Below are 25437 nucleotides of genomic sequence, written 5' to 3'. Positions count from 1 at the left end.
TACTTGAGCAGAAGACATATAGGGTCACAACTGAAGTCACCAGTGGTTGGCCAAATAAAGACTTCATGAAAGATAATTCTCATGTGTATCTTGTGTATTTATATCTTTCTACAGCCTACATTTGTATTCATTTTGTGAATCTTTAAACTACATCAAAAATGAGGATTATCCATTATCAGTTATTTTCATCATTTAAGCTTGCACGTGTCCTGAAGTAGTGAGCATTAAGGTAAAGCTCATTTTCACATTGGTGATTATTATTTTCCAATGATTTCTCATCCAAAGAATAGCAGTGATCACTGATCTCAACTTCATGCAGTTTATTTGTGCTGCCAATTGATTCAAAGAAATAACTGGATTAGTATCAGTGATACCAGTGATCAAAGTAGGTAGGTAATCATGAATAAGTCTGAGTCAAGTTCTGGAAGATTTATATTTAATAGGAGGTGTCAAAAAGTAGATATCAAAATTGAACCACTGCCTGCTTAGTTTCTTTAGGTACTTGAGCTAGAAAACCCAGGAATTAGTGTTACTATATGCATCCGTAAGAATGGAGTTATATCAGAACTCTCAGCATAAAATTCCATGATTCTACAATTCTAAAGCAAGGCTCTCTGAATTGGAATAAAAGCAAAAATTAAAATCTTTCCTCTCTAGATAATAAAACAACTACTGAATGTATTTAGAATGTTTATTTTAATATTTTCCCTCACAGTAGTCTAAAGAGTAACGTAAGATAATTTTTCCCATGAAATGTTATTTTTTCCTTTGTTATTTCATAAGGCATCATTATTCTAATTTATTGTTTTCAGTGCCCTTATATTGCTCTTCAATTTGATGTTACATAGTACTGAATGATGCAAAATAAAGTTATCTGAAACCTGTCTTCTCATCATATTTTGACTTCAAAAAATAACAGTTTTTGCTCTGCTACAACACTAAGATTCCTTAGTTATAAATGTAAATCCCTGCGACTGTCAAATTGCTATATATTGTAATAATCTCATATAAATGCATAGGTAAAGGCTGATTAATGTAGCCTCGCAAAAAATTTATCTTGTGAGAACTGATACTCATACATTTGTGTGGAAGCACACGAGTCAGCAACTATGTGTTTAAATAACTTTCATATTCTTCAGTTTGCTCTTTTAGACAGGTTAAAAGAAAAATGTGTAGGATAAACACAAGATACATGAAACCTCTATAGTAAACAATGCTAATTGTGAGAGAATTGGGTACGGACTGTTATGACATTTGATTCCAATTAATTGCATTTTTTAATGTACACATACCAGAAAGTTTAAACATAACAGATTGTTTACAAACTTTTTATTTCCACTGTCACTTTCACAAACAGTATGTGAGAGAAACTGGCTAAGTTTTTACCAAAAGCCTCTTTATTCTTTTTCCAGCCTTAAGGATAGACTGTCTTCCCAGGCTCTCTTGTAATTGAATGCAGCCATGTGAGTTATTCTTACCAGTGGCAGATGAAAAAAGTACGTGTCACTTCTGGACCAAGGGTTTTAGAAACGGTGTGCTTATTTCTCCCATTTTTTTGACCATGTAGGTTCAAAACCCAAAGGAACGGTAGATATCAGACGAGGACCCTAAATTATTGTATGGACGAGAGTAGCCCACTGACCAATTCTTACCTTGGAATATTGAAAGAGTAAAAAATAAAGTTCACTTGAGTTTGTCACCCATTATTTATTTGGGATTGTTTTATTTCTTGCTCTAAATTATACACCATAATAATATTATGTGGTCTTATTGTTTAATGGAAATAAAATAAATTCATGTTCCCACAAAACTATAAGTAGGTAAAGTGTATTGTGGAAGTTATTTATATTATCAATCTAAGCCATGTTAAATTTTAAATTCAACAGTAAGCATAATAAGAAAATGCAATTTAATTGTTTCAGTAATGTTAGCATTAATATATATAACAATATGAATAATATTCATCATAGTTAATAAAGTGTTGTGAATATATTTTCATAAATGATAAACTCTATAGCTGAAATGATGTGACATTGAAATTAAAATGTCTATTACAACTGTAAATATTTGCTTTACTTTGCATCAAAATTATATTTGCATTTAAAAGACAAATTACTGCAACTTCCTCGATCTTTGCTACTGTCATAGCCATACTTAATCACTCATTTTCTTTGGTGCCTGATCTTAGCACACTTTATCTTGACATACAAAACCATCATTGGTCTAAACAGAACAAGTGCTCATTATTATTATTATGCTATCATGTTACTAATATACCATGTGATATTTGGATCATTCAAAGAAACGGAAGGGCTGGCCACCACAGTAGAAATGAGAGCAGCTGTATGACATGCTCCCCTTGAAAGAACATATAGACAAAAAAATGGTATTTGAAATAAAATATGCAGAATGAGAATTAATAAGTGTGGTTAGTGACACTGTATGCCTCTATGAATTACTTTTTTCCATCGAAGGTAGGCACTAAAATTAATGAAAGAGGTGGGTTCCACTACTTCTGCCTAAATGTAATTAACTTCTTAGAAGATAAGCATATTTTATCTTAACCATTGTTCCTTGGCTTTTAAACAGTAGGAGTAGATGATAACCTGAGCATAATAATTAGTTTTATATTTGCGTGGGAGACTTTTTGCCTTAAATATGAAATATCAGTTGTTTTCTTGCTCTGTAATCATACTGTTCCCAAATTTCTTCAGATTTATTTATTTAGTGTTCTCAAAGTGGGATTCCTGACTGAGCAGTATTCTATTACCTGGGAACTGATTAGAAATGCAAATTCTCTGGCCATACCACAGATTTGTGGTTGTTGTTCAGTTGCTCAGTTGTGTCAGGTTCTTTGCAATGCAATGGACTACAGCAAGCCAGGATTCCATCTTTCCTCATCTCCTAGAGTTTGCTCAAACTCGTGTCCATGGAGTCACTGATACTATCCAGCTCTCGCATCCTCTGTCGTCCCCTTCTCCTCCTGCTCTCAATTTTTCCCAGCATCAGGGTCTTTTCCAGTGAGTTGGGTTTTCGTATCAAGTGGCCGAAGTTTTGGAGCTTCAGCTTTAGTATCAGTGCTTCCAATGAATATTCAGGGTTGATTTCCTTTAGGATTGACTGGTTTGATATGCCTGCTGTCCAAGGGACTCCAACACCACAGTTCAAAAGCATTAATTCTTTGATGCTCGGCCTTCTTTATGGTCCGACTCTTATATCTATACATGACTACTGGAAAAACCATAGCTTTGACTATAGGAACCTTTATTGGCAAAGTGATACCTCTGCTTTAAAATATGCTGTCTGGGTTTGTCAGAGCTTTTCTTCTAAGGATTAAGCAGCTTTTAATTTCATGAGTGAAGTCACCATCCCCAGTGATTTCAGATCCCAAGAAAATAAAGTCTGTCACTGTTTCCACTGTTTCCCCATCTATTTGCCATGAAGTAATGGGACTGGATGCCATGATCTTCATTTTTGAGTGTTGAATTTTAAACCAGCTTTTTCACTCTCCTCTTTCATCTTCATCAAAATGCTTTTTAGTTCCTCTTCACTATCTGCCATTAGGGTGGTATGATCTGCATTTCTAAGGTCATTGATATTTCTCCAAGCAATCTTGATTCCAGCTTGTGATTCATCTACTCTGGTATTTTCCATGATGTACCCTGCATACAAGTTAAGTAAGTACAGGTGACAATATACAGCCTTGACATATTCATTTCCCAATTTGGAAAAAGTCAGTTGTTCCATGTCGAGTTCTAACTGTTGCTTCTTGACCTGAATACAGATTTCTCAGGAGGCAGGTAAGGTGGTCTGGTATTCCCTTCTCTTGAAGAACTTTCCACAGTTTGTTGTGATCCACACAGTCAAAGGCTTTAGTGTAGTCAATGAGGCAGAAGTAGATGTTTTTCTGGAACTCTTGCTTTTTCTATGATCCAACAAATGTTGGCACTTTGATTTCTCATTCCTTTGTCTTTTCTAAATCTAGCATGTACATCTGGAAGTTCTTAGTTCACATACTGTTGAAGTCTAGCTTAAAAGATTTTGAGCATTAGCTTCCTAGCATGAGAAATGAGCTCAATTTTACAGTAGTTAAAATGTTCTTTGGCATTGCCCTTCTTTGGGACTAGATTGAAAACTAACCTTTTCCAGTCTTGTGGCTATTGCTGAATTTTCCAAGGTTGCTGGCATAATGAATGCAGCACTTTAACAGCATCATCTTTTAGGACCTGAAATAACAGCGGGAATTCCATCACCTCCACTAGCTTTGTTTGTAGTAATGCTTCCTAAGGCCCACTTGACTTCACACTCCAGGATGTCTGGCTCTAGGTGAATGATAACACCATCGCGGTTATCTGGGTCATTAAAACTTTTTTGGATAGTTCTTCTGTGTATTTTTTCTACTTTTTTAAAGTCTTTTTTGCTTCTGTTAAGTCCTTACTGTTTCTGTCTTTTATTATGCCCATCTTTGCATGAAATATTTCCTTGGTATTATTTTCTTGATGAGATCTCTAGTCTTTCCCATTCTATTGTTTTCTTCTGTTTCTTTGCTTTGTTCACTTAAGAAGGCTTTCTTATCTTGCCTTGCAATTCTCTGTAACTCTGCATTTTGTTGGCTATATCTTTCCCTTTCTTCTTTGCCTTTCATTTCTTTTCTCAGCTATTTTTAAGGCCTCCTCAGACAACCACTTTGCCTTCTTGCATTTTTTCCCCACTTGGGGATGGTTTTTGTTACTGCCTCCTATACAGTGGTATGAACCTCTGTCCATAGTTCTTCAGGCACTCTGTCTATCAGACCTAATCTCTTGAATCTATTTATCACTTCCACTGTACAATCATAAGGGATTTGATTTAGGTCATACCTGAATGGCCAAGTGGTTTTCCCTAGTTTCTTTATGTCTGGATTTCACAATACCCTCCCATAGTCAGTTCCAGGTCTTGTTTTTGCTGACTCTATGGAGCTTCTCCATTTTTGGCTACAAAGAATATAATCAATCTGATTTTGGTATAAACCGTCTGATGATGTCCATATGTAGAGCTCTCTCTTGAGTTGTTGAAAGAGGGTGTTTGCTATGACCAGTGCATTCTCTTGGCAAAACTCTGTTAGCCTTTGCCCTGCTTCATTTTGTACTTCAAGACCAACCTTGCCTGTTAATACAAGTATCTCTTCACTTTCTACTTTTGCACTCCAATTCTCTATGATAAAAAGGACATCTTTTTTGGTGTTAGTTCTAGAAGGTCTTATAAGTCTTCATAGAACCAGTCAAATTCAGTTTCATTTGCCTATTTATCCATAGACTTGGATTACTGTGATGCTGAATGGCTTGCCTTGAAAATGAACTGAGATTATTTTGTCGTTTTTGAGACTTCACCCAAGTACTGCATTTCAGACTCTTTTGTTGACTATGGGGGCTACTGCATTTCTTCTAAGGGATTCTTCCCCAGAGTAGTAGATACAATGGTCATCTGAATTAAATTTGCCCATTCCTGTCCATTTTGGTTCATTGATTCCTAAAGTGTTGATGCTTACTCTTGCCATCTCTTGTTGGACCACTTCCAGTGCACCTTGGTTCATCAACCTAATATAACAGGTTCTTATGCAATATTGTTCTTTACAGCATCAGACTTTCCTTACACCACCAGACACATCCACAACTGGGCCTATTTCCACTTTGGCTTAGCCTCTTTCTGGAACTACTTCTGTGTTCTTCCCCAGTAGCATTTTGGGCACATCTGAACCTTTAGGGATGGGGCCCCCAAATCAGTTCTGTGACCATTCCTCTAGAGATTCTCTTGCATGCTAAACTTGAGAGCCACTAGATTAGAACTAGTGTAGGGTTGACTCTATCACCTAAATGTTATTTATGCTCTTTGCAGTGGTTTTAAGGGTGAGAACGTGAGAACATACAGTTTCTAAGCTGAGAATGACCATAAAGACAATTTATTCTCTGTAAAATAGTCTTTACATTTCCTGCCATCCATTATCAAATTGTTCTCTTTTGTACTATCAATTCTGAGTTGGCCTTCAACTCTGTTGCGTCAACTATATGTGGGCATTATATTTAGAATTAATATTTGTACTTCTTATATGAATAGGAATCAGACAAATCAAGACTTTTCTTGGAAATACTATTAATAACAACTTTGTGGCTATACTTGGCAAATGTTGATTACCAAGGAAACTGGAAGGAAGGAAGGAAGAAATTCTTGTACAAAGAGACATGTCAACTGTCTCTAAAAATAAGAATGTTTCTGAGGTATAAAGAACATTTTATATCTTCCAGGGGAATTCCAGAGAATGAAAATTATGAGTACTGATATATGATCAGTATGAAAGATCTGTTATTAAATTAGATCTATTTGAAAATGGGCTGGAGTGCTTTGTGACTTAATGAGTTTTCCTGTGGTTAAGAATATTTCAGTCAAGATCAAATGGTAAGTTGATTGGGTGATCTAGATCCTTGCTACCCAAAGTGTAGTTTCATCTGGGAGTTGTTACAGGTCCAGGATCTCAGGGTCCACCCCAGTCCAAGTGAGTCAGAATTTACAATAGAACAAGATCTATGGGTGATCTATGGGGCTTCCCAGGTGGCTTAGTGGTAAAGAATCTGCATACCAATGCAGGAGAAATGGGTTCAATCCCTGGGCTGGAGAAGATCACCTAGAGGAGGAAATGAAAACCATTATACTTGCTTGGGAAATCCCATGCACAGAGGAGCATGGCATGGGGTCCCAAAAGAGCTTGACATGACTTGGTGGCCTAAACAACAGCAATAAGTATGCTATGCTTGGGAAACAGTGCTCTAGTTGACATCTAATGAATCTTTACATTACTCATACTTAATTCTAATAGGATTATGTTGTGATGTAGAATTTGAGTAACAGTCTAGAAGACAAGGGGGTAAGTATGTGAGCTTGAGCTCACCTTCTACTGTGAGGTCATCAACTTAATTAAATGTTACCCCTAACCTAAAATGGTATGTTTCTTGAATACTGTACTTAATGTAAGTGAGCAGTTATTTGAATAGTATTGTGAAACATATCCTTTGAATTTATTGCACTACATCATAAGAGTATTTGTACTAACTTCCATATTATACACAATGTTGAACCCTTCTCCCAATTCCCTCCTGCATGTCCTCTTCTTTATACTAAAACTAGGATATCTTAATTTCCCTTACTGAAACCTTTCCTTTTTGTTTAGAGCAGGTACCAGTTTTGTCTTCTGCTTCCTCTCCATTCCTGACGGGTCTGTATGAATGGACAGAAGAGGCAGAAAGAAAGGAAAATATGTTAAGGGGTGTTCAGGTATGAGAGAACTGGAAAATATCCAGGGAGCAGACCGCTCAAAGCTAAAATTTACTCTGGCAGGGAGTACTTAACACACAATTCTCATTTCCAAAGCTATGAATGGAAAAGAGCTGGAGAGGTAATGAGAAGTGACAGATGCCGCCACACCCTAGACTGACTCAGGTCTCTACAACCGCGACTACCATGCCCTTGGTCTTGAGATGAAGGAAGCCGGTTAAAGAAATGACAAGCACGGAAGGCCAGAGAGCCAGAAGATGCTCAAGCCTGTTCTGTCCCTAGCAGTACGGGCCAACACACGTCTTCCTGTAGAGACCATTGTGCATGAAGCCGGGGCAAGGAGGAACGCACCCGCCTTGTCACACCTGCCCAGCCCCAGTCCTTGCCTTTGCCGGGGGCACTGGGACCAGCGCAAGCCTCAGCAGCTTTGGGGGAGTCGTGTGTATCCGCGAACGCGTGTACGTGAGGAGGAGAGCAAAGACGTGATTACTTCAGAATTTATTTCAGGGCCGGTGGAAACCACTGCACCAGCTTCCAGGGGAAGCCCTTGTTTCAGAGGAAGAGGAGGTGGCGGCTGCCAAGGAGGAGGAAGGGGGTGGAGGTGGGGGAGACAGACGGAGGAGGAGGAGCGGCAGCAGCAACCGCACAGGCAAGTAAGAAGATGCTATAGCATCCGCACTGGCGCCCAGCAGGTTGGTTCTCCCGGCCAACCGATGCCAGCAAAGAGGCTGGGAGGCGAAGCTGGGTGTGGGGTTTCTGACTGCTTGCCCTTCTGGAGAAGCAGCAGCTCTTTTAAGTGAAACGAGACACCCTTAGCTTGGAAATAGGCAGGGGGCCAAGCGGGGATCTGCCCTGCTTCTCGCATCCCTGCGGACTCGCTTCTCTTTAGCTTTTCAACTCCTGGAGGTAGCCATAAACTCCAGAGGGGCTCCGGGTCGGGGGCTGGTTGGAGAAATTCCCTTCCAGATTCTCCTCACACCTCTTCCCAAAGCTCACGTTTTGGGTGACACCATCCAGGTGGCCCGGTCGCGGAGTAGCGCCGCTTGGTTAAGTTTCTGCAAGTCAAACCCAGTCCTCTCTTGCCGACTCCCCGCCCCGGGTCTCCAGCTGCACGCGAGGAGCTGTGGCTGCTCTGGCAAACGGGTCGCTGCTGCTTTAAGAGCCGCCTCCCCCTCTCCTCCTTTTGACAATGGTCTGAACCGAGCTCTGCTTCCCAAAGCAAAATTTGTAATATGCCATTTTTCCGATGGACGCTTCTCCTTTTGGCTGCTGACGGAGCCGCGGGAAGATGCCGAGCAGCTGCCACGCCAGCCTGCCGGGGCACGTTCCGGGAGAACGCCGGGGCACCCGAGTGTCTAAGCTGCTTTTCTCCTCCCGTTGCTAGGGAAATGGTCCAGGAGTGCCGGCTGTGAGCCTCCCCTCTCGTCAAGCCTGAGACTGCGGTTGTCATTGCTCAGTTGAAGAAGCGGGACCCGAAATTACAGACATTAGGTACAGAGACTGTGTTTGAGTTACCTGGTTTCCCATCTGCTTTATTTTTTTCCCCTTCCCCCTCCCCAGCCCTGGCCCCACCCCGCCCCCAGGGAAGATGAGATGCAAATTCCCTCCTTGTCAATTACTGTTCCTTACCTTCTGCTTTCCACCCCCACCCTCTCCCTTCTATTTCCTCTACCTTGGCTGTCTCTTGTTGGGCAGGATGGACAATTTTGGTGTGGAAATTATGAAGTCAACTTCTTCAGGGTGGTGGGGGGGTGTGGCTGAGAGAGAACTGTCCAGCCAGCCTTATGGGGGTGTGCTGGCTGTTTGGCCAGCTGTAAACGCACTAGGGTAAAGACAGTGAAAAATCCTGGCTTTAAAAATATAATAATATTTCCCGAGGACTGGGGACTTCAAAGAGTTAAATAGGAGGAGGAATATTCATGTAGTGTAATCAGACAATGGCTAAGATTTCTTTCAGCGAGTTATTCCTTGTGGATTAACTGAGGTGGATATAGATAGGTTCTAAAGACTAAATCTTTGCAGAAGAAACTGACTACAGAGAATAATTAGATTTTTGTCTCCAGTAGGATCTAAATCCTAATTATCTGTTTGAATAAAATGAGTCATTGACAGAAAAAAAAAAAACAAAACTGCTTTTGTAGCACTGTCATATCTGGATACATACTGTTTGAATAGCATATATTGCTAAGAAACACTCTGGATCTTGAAAGCCCTTGGGTAATGACTCCAGTGGACATTCAAAAGTTTTATTTTGAAATCAGAGATTTAGAAGACAGTCAAGGTTATGTGCTAAGAATAAGGGAGTTGGTTTTCCTGGTATAAAATTCTTCAAGCTAAATTTTAGCACTGAGATAATTAAAACAGCTATTTTTCTTTTTTAACAAAAAAATAAACAATGTCTCTAACTAGCCCTTGAAACCTTCAGTAATTAAATGACCAGAGCATCAACATCTAGAAGAGTGTAACATAATTCATGTATCAGTTGATTTTGGGAAGAGAGTGATGAAAAGGCAAATATCAAAGCAAATTGTTAGTATGCTCTCTCTAGTTTATTAGGAATTATGTCATACAATGAAGTTTTCAATATTGAAAATGATTCTAAAAGTTAAAAGTGGCAATATGGGGATGAAATAGAAGATAAGTTGAATGACTGTAGCCTTCTGTACTATGCAAGTTGCACTGAATACAGATTTTTAATAGCTTTTAACACCTAAGATGTACACTTAATAAGTTATACTATATTTCAAAAAATATACAACTATTTTGTAATTTATATTAGACGTAATATAAGTTTTATGGCAAGAAACTAAGCTAGCTCATGAAAGTTGCCTTGTTTTTTGTAGACAAATGTTTTCCTTCTAATTTTGATGAGAAGACTTTAGATTTACTCATGTGGGTTGACTGTGAGGGAAAAAAAGCATCTACCATGTGTTCATCTTATTTTCTAAGTAACTTTTGAATTGGATTTGAAAAGTCTAGAGCACCTACTGGAATTAAACCTTTAGGCATAGAAGCGGAATAAATCATAAAGGTAAAATGTTCTTTTTGCAAAGGTTAATTATGGCCATTTTATAATAGGAATAAATACTTGAATCTGCAATAGTTCTTTATAATTTTACTATGTGTTTTCAGTCAGGTATCCTATTGGAACTATGGGCTTGTTTTTTTTTAAATGCCTACATTATTCCTACTTTACAGAAAAGAAAACTGAAGTTTGGAAACATGAAGTGAACTGCTCTGGCTCACATGCCTTGGGAATTGAAGTGAATCAAGTTCTTTTGAATGTAAATTTAGTGGACTTTCTAAATCCCTTAGCTGCTTCTCATCATAGCATCTTCCAACTGTGTCAAAGACCAACTTTTATACTGATCAAAGAGCCTAAAGTTTCTGAATGTCTAATGTCTCCTGATGATGATGGTTATCAGAACTAGAGTAGCGTATTCAGAAGAAAGCTGTAGCTGAGGTAATTGCTGCAGTTAAGTTTTTCCTCATAATTTAAAGTTATTATGAGTGACTTAGAGTAGAGATTGGCTCAGAGCTTTCTTTCAGGAAGGACACATTTAGAACACAACTTTGAAAATGTCTAACCAATCTTAAACTGAAACCCTGTAAGTGTTTTGGCACTGATTGTCAGTGCTACCATTTCATTGCCCAGTATTTTGTTTTAACCTTAAATGTCAGAAAGAAACACATTGGCTCTTGATAATGATTTCTCAGAATGACACAGCTGTTCAGTGTTGTGGATTTTATGCATCACATGTGAACCAATTGCTTTAAATATTCAAATATATTAGGGCTTTTTTTTTGTTTTCCAGTTTCTTTTTAATTAAAGAAATTTATAACAGAAAAGAGTCTCATTTTTCCCACCTTTGTGCTATTGTTTGAATGAAATTCAGGTTGAGAAAAATAAAAAATAATTTTTTTGCAACCATTAAGTGGTCAACAGTGTTAGCAAATGCATGAGTGTGATTGCGTGTGTACATGTGTGTTTTTAAATATTCATACATCCTATTTGAATCACTTATTTTAGTTTAGCATAAAAAAGAAATTGAACAAGTCAAGTTCTTGCCTTCAGGGTGCCCAGTGTTTTGAATGATGAGCAGTAATTCAAAGCATTACTTAGAATTGTTATAAAATTTACCCCTGCCTTAATTCTTCTGTGTAGGCTGTCAGTCACAGAATACTTCCTTTTATCTTTTTAAAAGTTTCTCCTAGTTTTCAGTGGGACTTGACCAAATAATTCACAGATAATTGAATTTCTCTATTCAATAATTCAATTTATATGAAGAATTACATAAAAAGTAATTAACTATTGAACTGTTAAATCTTGACATTTTATTTGAAAATATCACCAGAAATATTTTCCCCAAGGACAGGATTATGTAGGCAGAAAAATAAATTGACCTTGTATTATAAAACCAAAGAATGCTGCAGGATCAACAGCCAAACCAGACTTTCTCCACATCAGACTTTTGCAAAACCAAGCCCTCTAATTAATAGCTTCTGGCTTCAGTACAACTGAAACTGAGATGGATTTGATGTTTTCTTAAACATAAGAAAGAAAAGGAAAGAGTAAATGAGATAATTTCTGATTTTTTAAATGCTACACGACAGGTCAATGTTACATCTTAATGTCTGTGTTTTCTATTTTAAATAAATTAATTTTAAAATATTCTGAAGAGTTCATTTATTTTATGACTAGCTGCTTCTGATTAGCAGTTAGGATGTAAAATTTCTACATTAGCTAATGTAATTTATGGCATCTGTTTTGTGGAATATTTGAATGAGTGTTAGTTTGTATTGTTTGGATGGAAAGCAGACAAAACAATTTGAAGGAAACAAAAGAATAAGTATAATTAGTAGTATAATAATCTAAACAAATTTATGCATTTCAGTCTATATCCTAAAGCGTGTGTCTAATTCAGTCAGCATCACTTATCTACTCTGTGTAGAATCTTGTAGGAATTCAGGAAGAGAGCTTGTAATAATAAAATGGAAGTTGTAAAGCCAAGAAGCTTTAAAATAGTTGTATGAAAAAAATTTGATAAAATTAAAAAGTGAAAGCTGATTTTTACATAAATTAATACTCAATTATTTTCAGATCTTCTAAATGAAAGAATGAACATTAATTCATTCATTTATGTAAGTAAGACAAACATCATTAGCTTCCTACCTGTTAAATGTCAGCCACTATGCTTGCTTTTAACAATGTAATGACAAATAAGGGTAAGATGGAGGTATTAGCTATAAGTGATTTATAAATTTGAATAGGAAGAAAGGTGATCAATTAATAAGTGTTTCGACATCTTACTATAAATTGAATGAGGTGGGGTAAATCATAAAAAAAACAAACTTTGAGAAGTAGATGAAATCAAGCTGTGTTTTTGGAGGTAGGAGATATGTAGATTGTTATGCAAAGAGAAAGCATGTTAGTTTGGAGACGTCAGTGAATCATATTTCACTGAGGTCAGATTTTTAGTATGGTAGGATTTGGAGCAGTGAGGAGAGGAGAAAGGCTGATGAGCTGCAAAAAGTTGGGTGAGCTGAGGGTCAAGTGGGTTTATTGGAAACCAGTTTTTACTAAGATTTCTCTCCCCTTTAATTTCTTTAAGCAATGATGTGTGAAGTGATGCCCACGATTAATGAGGACACCCCAATGAGCCAAAGGGGTTCCCAAAGCAGTGGCTCGGACTCAGATTCCCATTTTGAGCAGCTGATGGTGAATATGCTGGATGAAAGGGATCGTCTTCTAGACACCCTTCGGGAAACCCAAGAAAGCCTCTCACTTGCCCAGCAAAGACTGCAGGATGTCATCTATGACAGAGATTCGCTCCAGAGACAGCTCAATTCAGCCCTGCCACAGGTATGCCTCCTGGGAGCTTCTGTCCTTCCTACTGCAGCTGAAAATGTGATAAGATATGATAAGCTTTGCTTTATTTCCATTCTGATAATTATTTTTCCCCTTAGTAGAGATGATATGCAAATTTTGGTGAGAAAATGTAAGAATAGATAATTAGTTCACATGCAACTTTGCCTCAAAATAGTGGCACTTTGATGGTGGGAGATTTGAAGCATGAATCTCTATCTGCTGTTTCTCTTGAAAATTTTATCTGTTTTTTGGTGGAGGTAGAAGATTACCTGTTGATCAGCTTTTAATTCCCAGACTGTGAGAATAGATAGTTTTCTCTTTCTTGCTTTTTAAACACTATTATGATATTTGGGCTTCCCTAGTATCTCAGCTGGTAAAAAAAAAAAAAAATCCACCTGCAATTCAGGAGACCCTGGTTCGATTCCTGGGTTGGGAAGATCCCCAGAGAAGGGATAGGCTACCCACTCCAGTATTCCTGGGCTTCCCTGGTGGCTCTGATCATGGGAGATCTGGGTTTCATCCCTGGTTGGGAAGATTCCCCTGGAGGAGGGCATGGCAACCCACTCTAGTATTCTTTCCTGGAGAATCCCCATGGACAGAGGAGCCTGGTGGCTACAGTCCATGGGGTCACAAAGAGTTGGACACAACTGAGTGACTTAGCACTGATGACATTTGGAAAGATGTATTTTATATTTTCAGTTTTGTGGTCTGTCTTTGGAAATGATAGTGCTTGGAAGTGTGTTGTCCAATAGTTTTTGTTTTTCTTTAGAAAAGGTTAATACTGCTTAAAAGTATTGAATTTATTGATGTAGTACCCTCCCTTTGAAAAAACATTTCAACCAGTTTCTTTAAAAAAGAATATTTTGGAGATAGGAGAATAGGCAAAAGTTCAGTTTTATTCTCACAAACTTAAAATTGTTAGATTTTAACAATTTTATTTATAAGTAAATATTTAGAAAATAATTATTTTATGTAATAGCATGTTATGTGCATTATGTATTATAATAATATTCCTATTATATGTAGTAATATAAAATAACATCTTTACTATATTATTGTCATATACTTATTTTTATAGGAAAAACAGATTTTTAAAGGATTTTCAGCTAATTTATATACAAATTTAATAATTAGTTCTCATATTTAAGAATAGCATATTTTAGGTATGAGAAGCATCATAGAATATGAATTAAGTTTTTAATAATCACCTCTTAATAAATCATGTTTTTGTTTTAAAAACAAGTTTGATTTGCCCTTTACTTAAAACACAGTACAGCAAATGCGGAAGAGTTGATCTTTCTCCATAAAATTATGTCTTGTAGGTAATATCTTTTCATAAATACTGAAAATTACATAATCAATGTTGATAAAATTCTAAACCAGCCATACAATAAACGTGTAGTACGACGTTGAGATATTTATGACTTTCAGAATAAAAAGGATCACCTAGATTGCTCTGTCACATTCCCTTTAGGTAATTCCATAATTCCTGTCCCAATTCTTTTCAGTTTCAGTCTGTTTTGTGTTGAAATGCAATAACATTTCCAATAACTCTAACCTGTTGACATACACTAACTTGTTTACACAGAAAGTATTGTATTGGTTCATTTCAAAGGACAACTGTCATACCTTCACCAAGAATTATATTTTTCAAACTAGACATTTCAGTGTTTACAACTGTTCTTCATACAGTCATTTCTAGAATGATTATCATCATGCTTACTCACCTCTAAAATTATCTGAGTTGGTTAATGCTGTTGTTAAAATATGGTCTTATAACCAATCACACTATTCATTACCTTCTGTGATGAGCATAGAATAGGGCAATCATTTCTCTTTCTGTGTTTCATTAAGAATCCTAGAGTTGTATTATATTATTATTTGGGGGGCAAGTTCAACATACTTTTATTATGTATTAGAACGGTAAAAAACTGAAGTTTATAATTGAGTTGCAAAAATGCCATGTGTTTTTCCCACACTCTTCTTAGAAGTTTACTCTGGTCGTAAGTATAGGACTATACAGGTACCCTTCCTAAGGTTATCTTTTTATATTTTTTTAAGCTTGATGCTGTCAATTTGTGATCTTAACACTATTAAGATGATTCTAAGAATAATTTGGGTCTTACTTTTTTTTTCTCTTTCATGGTGACATGATAGAGACATGTGTGAATCTTTTATAAAGATGTTGTAAAAATAAAATATTAATACCAGAACAAGGTATTTGGGAGGGAAAGGAGAAAACTGAAAATTTTTCGTATATAACTATATTGTGTAGATAAACCTCTTTTGAATGGTATAGGAATGAAAATATTTTAATTATAGCATTCAGTCATGTTGAAAATCTGTATTATATCATCAAAAATTGAAAGTGAAAGTAGCTCAGTTGTGTCTGACTTTTTGCTACCCCATGGACTATACAGTCCATGGGATTCTCCAGGCCAGAATACTGGAGTGAGTGGCCATTCCCTTCTCCAGAGGATCTTCCCAATGCAGGGATCGAACCCAGGTCTCCCACATTGCAGGTTGATTCTTTACTGTCTGAGCCACACCTAAATTTAAATTTTTTGACTTTTAATTATACTGGTACACAATCTCTTATCCAAAGCCATTGTGTTTGAAAGTTCAGAATTTTCCTAATTTATATTATGCATGTATTGTACAACTTAAACTATGATCTCCTCTAGCCAGATTCTAGGAAACACTATATAATTATACACTGCATATTTCTGAAGAAATATGAGAAATTCCTACTGTATGAAAAATATTAAGTCTATAAATGGCCTCATACTTACAAATAAATGTCAGTTTTCAGAGTGTTTGAGGTTTGGAATTATAGATTAGGGATTAGGAGCCTGTACATTTAATGGGTATAGTTCTACTCTCTTTTATAAACACTTTGACACAGTTTTCAATATTTATTTGTATTTTACTATTAGAAATATTTAGTACCCTTAGCAATCCACAGGTCATTAAAGATAGTGATCGTCCTGTCATTTGTTAAAGCAAATATTTAATAACCTAATCTACAACTTCAAGGATTTAAGTTTTCTGCAAGTAACAGAGGAATTTAAAATTCTTCAATTGGCATCCTTGAACCTTTGAAAATATTTTGTAAGCAATGTACCTGAACTGTTTGGTGGCACTACATTCGACATTCACTTGGGAGAAGAAAAGACTCCCACAAATGTGAGTTTTTCAGTTTAGTTCAGTCACTCAGTCGTGTCTGACTCTGCGACCCCATGGACTGCAGCATGCCAGGCCTCCCTGTCCACCACCAACTCCCAGAGTTTACTCAAACTCCTGTCCATTGAGTCGGCGATGCCATCCAACCCTCTCATCTTCTGTCATCCCCTTCCCCTCCTGCCCTCAATATTTCCCAGCATCAGGGTCTTTTCAAATGAGTCAGCTCTTCGCATCAGGTGGCCAAAGTATTGGAGTTTCAGCTTCAACATCAGTCCTTCCAATGAACACCCAGGGCTGACTCCTTTAGGGTGGACTAGTTGGATCTCCTTGCAGGCCAAAGGACTCTCAAGAGTCTTCTCCAATACCACAATTCAAAAGAATCCATCTTTGGCACTCAGCTTTCTTTACAGTCCAACTCTCACATCCATATATGACTACTGGAAGAACCATAGCTTTGACTAGACGGACCTTTGTTGGCAAAGTAATGTCTCGGCTTTTTAATATGCTGTCTAGGATGGTCATAACTTTTCTTCCCATCTTTTAATTTCATGGTTGCAGTCACCATCTGCAGTGATTTTGGAGCCCCAAAAAATAAAAGTATGACACTGTTTCCACATCTATTTGCCACAAAGTGATGAGACCAGATATCATAATCTTAGTTTTCTGAATGTTGAGTTTTAAGCAAACTTTTTCACTCTCCTCTTTCACTTTCATTAAGAGGCTCTTCTTCTTCACTCTCTGCCATAAGGGTGGTGTCATCTGCATATCTGAGGTTATTGACATTTCTCCCAGCAATCTCAATTCCAGTTTGTGCTTCATCCAGTCAAGCATTTCTCATGATGTATTCTGTATATAAGTTAAATAATTAGGGTGACAATAAACAGCCTTGACGTACCTCTTTCCCAATCTGGAACCAGTCTGTTGTTCCATGTCCAGTTCTAACTGCTGCTTCCTGACCTGCATACAGATTTCTCAGGAGGCAGGTCAGGTGGTCTGGTCTTCCCATCTCTTTAAGAATTTTCCACAGTTTATAATGATATCACACAATCAAAGGCTTTGCCATAGTCAACAAAGCAGAAATAGATGTTTTTCTGGAACTCTCCCACTTTTTTGATGATCCGACGGATGTTGGCAATTTGATCTCTGGTTACCTCTGCCTTTTCTAACTCCAGCTTGAACATCTGGAAGTTCATGGTTCACGTACTATTGAAGCATGGCTTGGAGAATTTTGAGCATTACTTTACTAGTGTGTGCTGCTGCTGCTAAGTCGCTTCAGTTGTGTCTAACTCTATGCGACCCCATAGACAGCAGTCCACCAGGCTCTGCTGTCCCTGGGATTCTCCAGGCAAGAACACTGGAGTGGGTTGTCATTTCCTTCTCCAATGCCTGAGAGTGAAAAAGGAAAGTGAAGTCGCTCAGTCGTGTCCGACTCTTTGAGACCTCATGGACTATAGCCTACCAGACTCCTCCATCCATTGGATTTTCCAGGCAAGAGTATTGGAGTGGGTTGCCATTGCCTTCTCCATGCTAGTGTGTGAGATGAGTGCAATTGTGTGGTTGTTTGAGCATTCTTTGGCATTGCCTTTCTTTGGAATTGGAATGAAAGCTGACATTTTCCAGTCCTGTGGCCACTGCTGAGTTTTCCAAATTTGCTGACATATTGAGTGCAGCACTTTCACAGCTTCATCTTTTAGGATTTGAAATAGCTCAACTGGAATTCCATCACTTCCACTAGCTTTGTTCGCAGTGATGCTTCCTAAGGCCCACTTGACTTCACATGCCAGGAGGTCTGGCTCTAGGTGAGTGATCACACCACCATGATTATCTGGGTTGTGAATTTCTTTTTTGTATAGTTCTTCTGTGTATTCTTGCCAGCTCTTCCCAATCTCTTCAGCTTTTGTTAGACCCGTACCATTTCTGTCCTTTATCCAGCCCATCTTTGCATGAAATGTTCCCTTGATATTGTGAGTTTTTAGGCAGAAATAAAGTATGTAAAATAAAAACTACAATAACTTAAAAGTGAAATTCGTTTTAGGAAATGCGGATAGAATTCAAAGCTGAGTCAAATTTTATGACATATTATGTTTTCAGTCACCAATGCAATATTTTTTAGTTGATGATTTCGTGCTTTGCACTAGTCATTTTCTCTCCTATCATTTTTTAGGAACAAATGTAGCAGTGATTTTTACACTCCTCACCATGAAAATATTTGTAGTCATATTGTTTACTTTTTCATTCTGTGATTAAAGATAACCGTGTTTAATGACAATTGATCATTCTACATCATTCCACGTTAGGTCTGATGTTTCTAAGCAATATGCTGATGTCTAATGCACAGATCCATTTTAATGAGCCACAGAATCTGAGATTCAAGATGTCCAAACTCAGTTATCATCTGCCTCTCACTCAACCAAAGCTTCTCTAACTCTTCACCCAGACACTTGATAGTCCTCATAGCTGATTGCCCAAGAATAGCCCAAGAATACAGGAGTTGGTAGCCTATCCCTTCTCCAGTGGATCTTCCTGACCCAGGAATCAAACCAGGGTCTCCTGCATTGCAGGTGGATTCTTTACCAACTGAGGTATCAGGGAAGCCCTTTTGCAGCATCTTATTTAGCATATATTGAGGGTCTTCTGTGTATTACTGAATGATTACATATGTTTATAAAGGGGATAGAAAAAAAAAGAACATAGTTTTTTTTTCCCCTGAAAACTTAGCAAATAGGTATAACATTAATAGATTGAAATTAATATAGTACCAGAAGATTACAGAGGTACTAAAAGTATTTGTACCACAACACTGATATGTAATAAACTACATAAAGTTTCATGCGGAAGATGATATTAGAGGTATTTTTAAGAGAAGGTTAGAAGGGACTAGAGGATATCTTGTATCAGACAGTTCAGGTATGCAGGGATGATCCTGCTGAAGGATATGTGGGGACTGAAATTCAGCCTGTGCTCTGCTCCAGGCTAGGCGAGGTGTTCCTAATTCCCATAAAGGAACCAGCTGAGCTAGCAGCATCCCTGATTAAAAAGAGAAGAGTAAATAGGGATTAAATAAGGAGAGTAACTGAGAGGTTTGTTGTTGAAGGGCTGTAGGGTAGGAATGACTCTTTCGTATAGTGACAGAGGAGGATTCTAGCCTGTTCCTATGTGTGGTGAAAGGTAAGGACGGACATTTGTATACAGAGTAATCAGTAGAAGCTTGAGTGAACTAGTGACATGATAAGGCAATAATGAAGGGATATTGTTCTGCCATTTTGATTCAGGATAGGTTATATAATACTGTGTATCAGTTATCTATGGCTAAAATAATGCTGTGTAACAAACAACATAAAACCTAATTATCATGCAATATAACGGGTTTAAGGAATTCAGCTGACCTTTCCTGGGCTTCCCAGGTGGCGCTAATGGTAAAGAATCTGCCTGCCAATGCAGAAGATGTAAGAGACGCGGGTTTGACTTATAGGTTGGGAAGATCCCCTGGAGGAGGATGGCACCCTACTTCAATATTTTGGCCAGGAGCATCCCATCTACAGAGAAGCCTGGTGGGCTACAGTCCGTGGAGTTGCAAAGAGTTGGACAAGACTGAGTGCCTGAGCCTGACCTTGACTTGGAAGGTTAATCTTGGCTGGACTTACTAGGCCACTTGTTGTCTGAAAGTTGACTCGTTAACTGTATGTTAACTGGCTATTGTTTGATCTAGGATGGCCTTAGCTGGACCAACTTGGGCCCCTCAAATCTAAGTTTGTATCTGATCTTTCAATAAGATAGTCTTTGCATGTTTTCATGGTGATGGCAAAAGAGTAAGGGCAAAGCAAAAAAAAGCAAATACTTTTTAAGCTTCTGCTTGGGTCTCTTTTTTCTTTTTTCTTTTGTAATACTCCTTGGCCAAGCCAAGAGACAGAGTGGAAAGCAAGATTACATGGCAAAATTACAAGGATGGATGAAACACAGTTACCATCAGTGTAACTAATGTACCACAAATAGATGTTAAAAGTCATTAGGGTCATTATTATGTTCAATTCAGTTCAGTTCAGTCACTCATTCATGTCCAACTCTTTGCGACCCCATGAATCACAGCACGCCAAGCCTCCCTGTCCATCACCAACTCCCAGAGTTCACGCAGATTCACGTCCACCGAGTCAGTGATGCCATCCAGCCATCTTATCCTCGGTCGTCCCCTTCTCCTCCTGCCCCCAATCCCTCCCAGCATCAAAGTCTCTCCCAATGAGTCAACTATTCACATGAGGTGGCCAAAGTACTGGAATTTCAGCTTCAGCATCATTCCTTCCAAAGAAATCCCAGGGTTGATCTCCTTCAGAATGGACTGGTTGGATCTCCTTGCAGTCCAAGGGACTTTAAAAAGAGTTTTCTCGAACACCACAGTTCAAAAGCATCAATTCTTCAGTGATCAGCCTTCTTCATAGTCCAACTCTCACATCCACATATGACTACTGGAAAAACCATAGCCTTGACTAGACAGACCTTAGTCGGCAAAGTAATATCTCTGCTTTTGAATATGCTATCTAGGTGGCTCATAACTTTTCTTCCAAGGAGTAAGCGTCTTTTAATTTCATGGCTAAAGTCACCATCTGCAGTGATTTTGGAGCCCCAAAAAATAAAGTCTGACACTGTTTCCACTGTTTCCCCATCTATTCCCCATGAAGTGATGGGACCGGATGCGATGATCTTCATTTTCTGAATGTTGAGCTTTAAGTCAACTTTTTCACTCTCCTCTTTCACTTTCATCAAGAGGCTTTTTAGTTCCTCTTCACTTTCTGCCATAAGGGTGGTGTCATCTGCATATCTGAGTTTATTGATGTTTCTCCCAGCAATCTTGATTCCAGCTTGTGCTTCTTCCAGCCCAGCATTTCTCATGATGTACTCTGCATATAAATTAAATAAGCAGGGTGACAATTTACAGCCTTGATGTACTCCTTTTGCTATTTGGAACCAGTCTGTTGTTCCATGTCCAGTTCTAACTGTTGCTTCCTGACCTGCATATAGGTTTTTCAAGAGGCAGGTCAGGTGGTCTGGTATTCCCATCTCTCTCAGAATTTTCCACAGTTTATTGTGATCCACACAGTCAAAGGCTTTGGCATAGTCAATAAAGCAGAAGTAGATGTTTTTCTGGAACTCTCTTGCTTTTTTGATGATCCAGCGGATGTTGGCAATTTGATCTCTGGTTCCTCTGCCTTTTCTAAAACCAGCTTGAACTTCTGCAATTTCACAGTTCATGTATTGCTGAAGCCTGGCTTGGAGGATTTTGAGCATTACTTTACTAGCATGTGAGATGAGTGCAATTGTGCGGTAGTTTGAGCATTCTTTGGCATTACCTTTTTTTGAGATTGGAATGCAAACTGACCTTTTCCAGTCCTGTGGCCACTGCTGAGTTTTCCAAATTTGCTGGCATATTGAGTGCAGCACTTTCACAGCATCATCTTTCAGGATTTGAAACAGTTCAACTGGAATTCCATTACCTCCACTAGCTTTGTTCGTAGTGATGCTTTCTAAGGCCCACTTGACTTCACATTCCAGGGTGTCTGGCTCTAGGTGAGTGATCACACCGTCGTGATTATCTTGGTCGTGAAGATCTTTTTTGTAGAGTTCTTCTGTGTATTCTTGCCACCTCTTCTTAATATCTTCTGTTTCTGTTAGGTCCATACCATTTCTGTCCTTTATCGAGCCCATCTTTGCATGAAATGTTCCCTTGGTATCTCGCATTTTCTTAAAGAGATCTCTAGTCTTTCCCATTCTGTTCTCTTCCTCTATTTCTTTGCATTGATTGCTGAGGAAGGCTTTCTTATCTCTTCTTGGTATTCTTTGGAACTCTGCATTCAGATGCTTATATCTTTCCTTTTCTCCTTTGCTTTTCATTTCTCTTCCTTTCACAGCTATTTGTAAGGCCTCCTCAGACAGTCATTTTGTTTTTTTGCATTTCCTTTCCATGAGGATGGTCTTGATCCCTGTCTCCTGTACGATGTCATGGACCGCCATCCATAGTTCATCAGGCACTCTATCTATCAGATCTAGGCCCTTAAATCTATTTCTCACTTCCACTGTATAATCATAAGGGATTTGATTTAGGTGATACCTGAATGGTCTAGTGGTTTTCCCTACTTTCTTCTATAAGTCTGAATTTGGCAATAAGGAGTTCATGATCTGAGCCACAGTCAGCTCCTGGTCTTGTTTTTGTTGACTGTATACAGCTTCTCCATCTTTGGCTGCATAGAATATAATCAGTCTGATTTCAGTGTTGACCGTCTGGTGATGTCCATGTGTAGAGTCTTCTCTTATGTTGTTGGAAGAGGGTGTTTGCTATGACCAGTGCATTTTCTTGACAAAACTCTATTAGTCTTTGCCCTGCTTCATTCTGCATTCCAAGGCCAAATTTGCCTGTTACTCCAGGTGTTTCTTGACTTCCTACTTTTGCATTCCAGTCCCCTATAATGAAAAGGACATCTTTTTTGGGTGTTAGTTCTACAGGTTTTTGTAGGTCTTCATAGAACCGTTCAACTTCAGCTTCTTCAGCATTACTGGTTGGGGCATAGACTTGGATTACCATCATACTGAATGGTTTGCCTTGGAAACGAACAGAGATCATTCTGTCGTTTTTGAGATTGCATTCAACTACTGCATTTCAGACTCTTTTGTTGATCATGATGGCTACTCCATTTCTTCTGAGGGATTCCTGCCTGCAGTAGTAGATATAATGGTCATCTGAGTTAAATTCACCCATTCCAGTCCGTTTTAGTTCACTGATTCCTAGAATGTCAATGTTCACTCTTGCCATCTCTTGTTTGACCACTTCCAATTTACCTTGATTCATGGACCTGACATTCCAGGTTCCTATGCAATATTGCTCTTTACAGCATCGGACCTTGCTTCTATCACAAGTCACATCCACAGTTGGATATTGTTTTTGCTTTGGCTCTATCCCTTCATTCTTTCTGGAGCTATTTCTCCACTGATCTCCAGTAGCATATTGGGTACCTACTGACCTGGGTAATTCCTCTTTCAGTATCCTATCATTTTGCCTTTTCATACTGTTCATGTGGTTCTCAAGGCAAGAATACTGAAGTGGTTTGCCATTCCCTTCTCCAGTGGACCACATTCTGTCAGATCTCTCCACCATGTCCACCCTTCTTGGGTGGCCCCACAGGGCATGGCTTAGTTTCATTGAGTTAGACAAAGCCGTAGTTCTAGTGTGATTAGATTGACTAGTTTTCTGTGAGTATGGTTTCAGTGTGTCTGCCCTCTTGCAACACCTACCGTCTTACTTGGGTTTCTCTTACCTTGGACGTGGGGTATCTCTTCACGGCTGCTTCAGTAAAGCGTAGCCACTGCTCCTTACCTTTGACGAGGGGTATCTCCTCAGCACCGCCACTCCCAGCCTTGAACATGGACTAGCTCCTCTAGGCCCTCTGGCACCCACGCAGCCACCATTCCTTGGATGTGGGGGAGGAACTTATTATGTTAGAAGAACTTATTGTGATAATGTCATCATTCTGATGATGTATGGGAATTTGAAATAGGACTGTGAACCTTGAAACTAAGAAAGACATGTCAATGTAGAGAATATTGAGGAGAGAGAATGGACGTAGCCAGAAAATGAACTAAATGGCTGTGACTTTGGACTTAAGTTAGAAGATCTGAATTTAAATTGGAATTCTTCCACTTATTAGCTGAGCTGTCAAGGGTAAGTGACTGACTTCTCTATTTTTTTAATTGGAAGGAGAGGATGATATCTACCATATGAGTGGTTAAAAGGAGGTGTGTGGATGTGCTTCAGAAACCTTAAACACTATTAAATGTCATCTGGTGTTTTTCATAAATTGCGATGTGCCAGTATCTACTCTGATGAGGAATTAAGTTAAAAGAGGCTACTTGTGAAGAAGAGGGAAATATTTATACTTTAACATTTTAAAAAACAAAATATTTAAGTGAAACTTACAGGAAGTGACAGAAGTCACTCATTCCAGTGATGCTGTACCTAGGTATATTTTTGGCTTCTTACTTACTTACTTCTTACTAGCTTAATAACCTTGGTCAAAGTAATTAGTTCAAATAATGATAGAACCTGCCTCATAAGGTCATTATGAGACATAAATGAACTGGAACATGTCAAATGATCAGTTCTGTACCTCACAGATAGTACATGCTCAATAAATGTTAAATGCAGCTATTGGTGTTATTATTACCATAGATATTACCATCATTATCCTCAGCCAATCTTAATGGCACAATTTTCCTGGGTAATAATGAACACCAGAACAAATTGAACGCACTAAAAATCTTACTCTCCACAATCATTATCAAATTTTGTAAGTTTTCGATTGATCGTATTTTAAAAAATCTTAAGTGCATTTTCTTAAATTGTTTTCCCAATGTCTTCACTTCTTTGATGGCCAGTCTCACATCTCTTGATTAAGTCAAACAACAGCCTTCCTGTTGTGCTAAGAAGATCACATCTGGATTGAGAGCTCCCTCCTTTTCAGTGAGACCTAATGCCACCACACCACATGCAGAAGGGTTTTATCCCTCACTCCTGTCAAAAATAAAGATGCTATATCTTTTGCTATCTCTGATGATGGTTATTCTATCTTAAATGTATTTTTCTTTCTTCCAGTTATTTTTCCCCCAGACAAATGAAATGGTATTTACCCTCAGCCTTTATTTCCTGTTATTTATAGCCTTTTATTTGTCTTTATTTATAACTTTTTTCGTGTGACTGTGCTGTGAGGCATGCAGGATCTTAGTTCCCTGACCAGGGACTGAACCCATGCCCACTGCAGTTGAAAGGTGGAGTTCTAACCATCAGACTGCCAGGGAAGTCCCTCTCTTTTCTTTTTTTAACTCTTAATAATCAGGCTTCTATCATCACCATTCTCCTAAAAACACACTCCTGTATGCCACCGATGTGTGCATTTGCAAAATGTGCCACAGTTTGCAAATCTAGTGATCCTCTTTCATTCTTCATGTTCATGGCCTCTTTGTGCCAAAATATGCTGTAAATTATCCCATCCTGAAATTCTTATGTCCTTAATTCTTCATAACCATTCCCCTCATAGGCT

General features: G+C 38.3%; 1 protein-coding gene across 5 annotated transcripts in view; it reads left to right on the top strand.

Moving 5' to 3' along the window:
* The first annotated feature begins 8771 nt into the window (after nucleotides 1-8771).
* The window catches only part of PPFIA2 (PTPRF interacting protein alpha 2), a 506769-nt gene continuing 490103 nt past the window's right edge, over nucleotides 8772-25437 (top strand). For 4 of the 5 annotated variants that reach the window (XM_068972177.1, XM_068972176.1, XM_068972175.1 and 1 more), the window contains exon 1: nucleotides 12920-13168. In XM_068972177.1, the coding sequence (XP_068828278.1) occupies nucleotides 12920-13168 (249 nt within the window). Of the gene's footprint in view, nucleotides 8797-12917; nucleotides 13169-25437 lie in introns of those variants that run through there. The other variant, XM_068972181.1, reaches the window with a different exon arrangement.

This window comes from Capricornis sumatraensis, chromosome 4 (assembly GCF_032405125.1).
Source record: "Capricornis sumatraensis isolate serow.1 chromosome 4, serow.2, whole genome shotgun sequence".
In the NCBI taxonomy this organism is placed as follows: domain Eukaryota; kingdom Metazoa; phylum Chordata; class Mammalia; order Artiodactyla; family Bovidae; genus Capricornis; species Capricornis sumatraensis.
The sequence above is the reverse complement of the archived record's forward strand: the minus strand, read 5'-3'. Positions and strand labels throughout refer to the sequence as shown.